This window comes from Panthera tigris, chromosome A1 (genome assembly GCF_018350195.1).
Source record: "Panthera tigris isolate Pti1 chromosome A1, P.tigris_Pti1_mat1.1, whole genome shotgun sequence".
In the NCBI taxonomy this organism is placed as follows: domain Eukaryota; kingdom Metazoa; phylum Chordata; class Mammalia; order Carnivora; family Felidae; genus Panthera; species Panthera tigris.
Genome location: NC_056660.1, coordinates 45033841 through 45036177, shown reverse-complemented (window position 1 = coordinate 45036177; position 2337 = coordinate 45033841). Strand labels below are relative to the sequence as shown.

The window sequence follows — 2337 nt, the reverse complement described above, 5'->3', positions numbered from 1 at the left end:
CCCCTACCCAGCCAACCCGCTCTTCAGATTCACATGCAAATAATTTAAATGTGCCAGAATTAATACCCCTTTTAGTTAAATCAGTGACCCTAAAAAACCCATTCCACAATTTTAATACTGCACTTGTCCATGGCAAATTGAGCAATAGAAAGGGCTGTTTGACCCAGTCTACCAAAATACAACCCTGTAAGTTATCGGAATAAATTAAAGTAAATCTTTAAAGTGGCCCAGTCCATTTGAAATCAATCAGAAAAGGATAATATCTTGTGGCCGCACTTACAGATTCCTAAAACATTTTCCAGATGATACAAAATAATGTTTTGAAAAGAAAATTTGAATTTTAAAATACATAAATATATTATACTCCTGAATTCAAACCTTCTTTACATATTGTCTACTATGTCGGCATTCATTTAGAAATAAGTAAACATTTAGAAATAAGTAAATATTAAATGCTTTCTTTTTTCCCTTTATTTTCACTTTCTATCCTTTTAGATAAGAAACATATTCTATTAATCTCCAATTCATTTTTAAATGAAAATAAGTAGGTACCAGTGGAGGCATTGGTAGAAGAGCAAATCAGGAGAACCATGCCGTATAGACTCAGGACAAAATTTTTATCTGTTGCTTTTCTGAAAATTCTTTGTAATAGAGAGTGCAAGAGTATAACTGTTCAACATTACACCACGCCATCTTCAATCGCTTTATACAATATCTCAGGAAATGGTCCAGCAGGTTTGCGGTAGCTCAAATGAGATTCATCTCCAGTATCGATTCAGTTATCCCATGACAGCACTCCCATCTTGAAAGATCTCAGATGCTTTGAAATCCTCATTTTTGCTCAGCTGACTGTGAACTTAGCTGTTTGTTCTTTCAAAATTGCAATATGTGGGCAAGCTTTCACTAAATTTCTTCATGAACCATTTAAACCAACCTACATTTAAGGACTTCTGGAACTACGCACTCAAAATGTTGGTATTTTTCTCCCCTCTCCCCAACCTCCCAATTAAATAAAACTAATTGTGAAATAGTTCAAACATAAAGAAGGGCACCAAGTAAATGAACAAATAGTCTTGCATCTTTGACTCAGTACAGACTGATATACCTAATACAAACCTAGATTTCTATTTCAAATGGTAGGACTATTGCACGCACCGTGGTATGTGATCAGTGTGTATTAAGTCTGGCACGATGAATCTCTTTTATGCAATCTACACTGAAATTCTGTGTTTCCATAGACTAGATTGTCCTAACCTAAGCAATTAGTCAAAAATGGGCCCAAGTTAATTTACTATAAGGCGAAGACAGCTGCAAAAAAATGGGAATTATAATGAAAGACCAATGAAAACCCAGAATAAAGTTACACTTCAGCCAACCGTAGAAAAAGGAATGAGGAGTAGAGACAAAATCTGAAGGTCAAGGGTTAAAGGACAGCTTGTAGCATCAGATGAGGTTATTTCTGAGTGTAGTTGGAACAGAAAATGGGAATTAGATAGTAAAGAGTTTTTAGTTCCATTGAACTAGAACGTTTGTCTCAAATCATAGTTAAAAGCTTAATGAACTTGCTCTTCCACTGGAGGCCTACACGCCGCCGCTGGGGCCGCCGCCATGTCTCTAGTAATCCCTGAGAAGTTCCAGCACATTTTGCGAGTACTCAACACCAATATCGATGGGCGGCGGAAGATAGCCTTTGCCATCACTGCAATTAAGGGTGTAGGGCGAAGATATGCTCATGTGGTGTTGAGGAAAGCGGACATCAATCTCACCAAGAGGGCAGGAGAGCTCACTGAGGATGAGGTAGAACGTGTGATCACCATTATGCAGAATCCACGCCAGTATAAGATCCCAGACTGGTTTTTGAACAGACAAAAGGATGTGAAGGATGGAAAATACAGCCAGGTCCTGGCCAATGGTCTGGATAACAAACTCCGTGAAGACCTGGAACGACTGAAGAAGATTCGGGCCCACAGAGGGCTGCGCCACTTCTGGGGACTTCGTGTCCGAGGCCAGCACACCAAGACCACGGGCCGCAGGGGCCGCACCATGGGTGTGTCCAAGAAGAAATAAATCTGTAGACCTTGTCTGTTAATAAATAGTTTATACACCTAAAAAAAAAAAAAAAAAAAAAAAAAAAGCTTAATGAACTTACGGTTACAGAATCACTTTTTCAGAGACCTCAAGAAAGGAGAGCAAAATCATCCAGAAGGAAGGGGTATTCAATGAGATGGAAATCCATTGGTTAAGTTTAATTAACTATCAATAGGGAAAATTTTTTAAAAAATTTTTAGAAGTCACCCTGAAAGTAGTTTGCTAAAATCAAGTGGTAGTTGGACAAAT

At 38.2% G+C, this 2337-nt stretch overlaps 1 protein-coding gene across 1 annotated transcript; it reads left to right on the top strand.

Annotated features, from left to right (window-relative positions):
• The first annotated feature begins 1571 nt into the window (after positions 1-1571).
• Positions 1572-2106, top strand: LOC102961626 (40S ribosomal protein S18-like). The gene has a single exon (XM_042957792.1). It carries the CDS (start codon positions 1609-1611, stop codon positions 2065-2067), a length of 459 nt encoding a protein of 152 aa, XP_042813726.1. The 5' UTR covers positions 1572-1608; the 3' UTR covers positions 2068-2106.
• Positions 2107-2337: the final 231 nt, after the last annotated feature.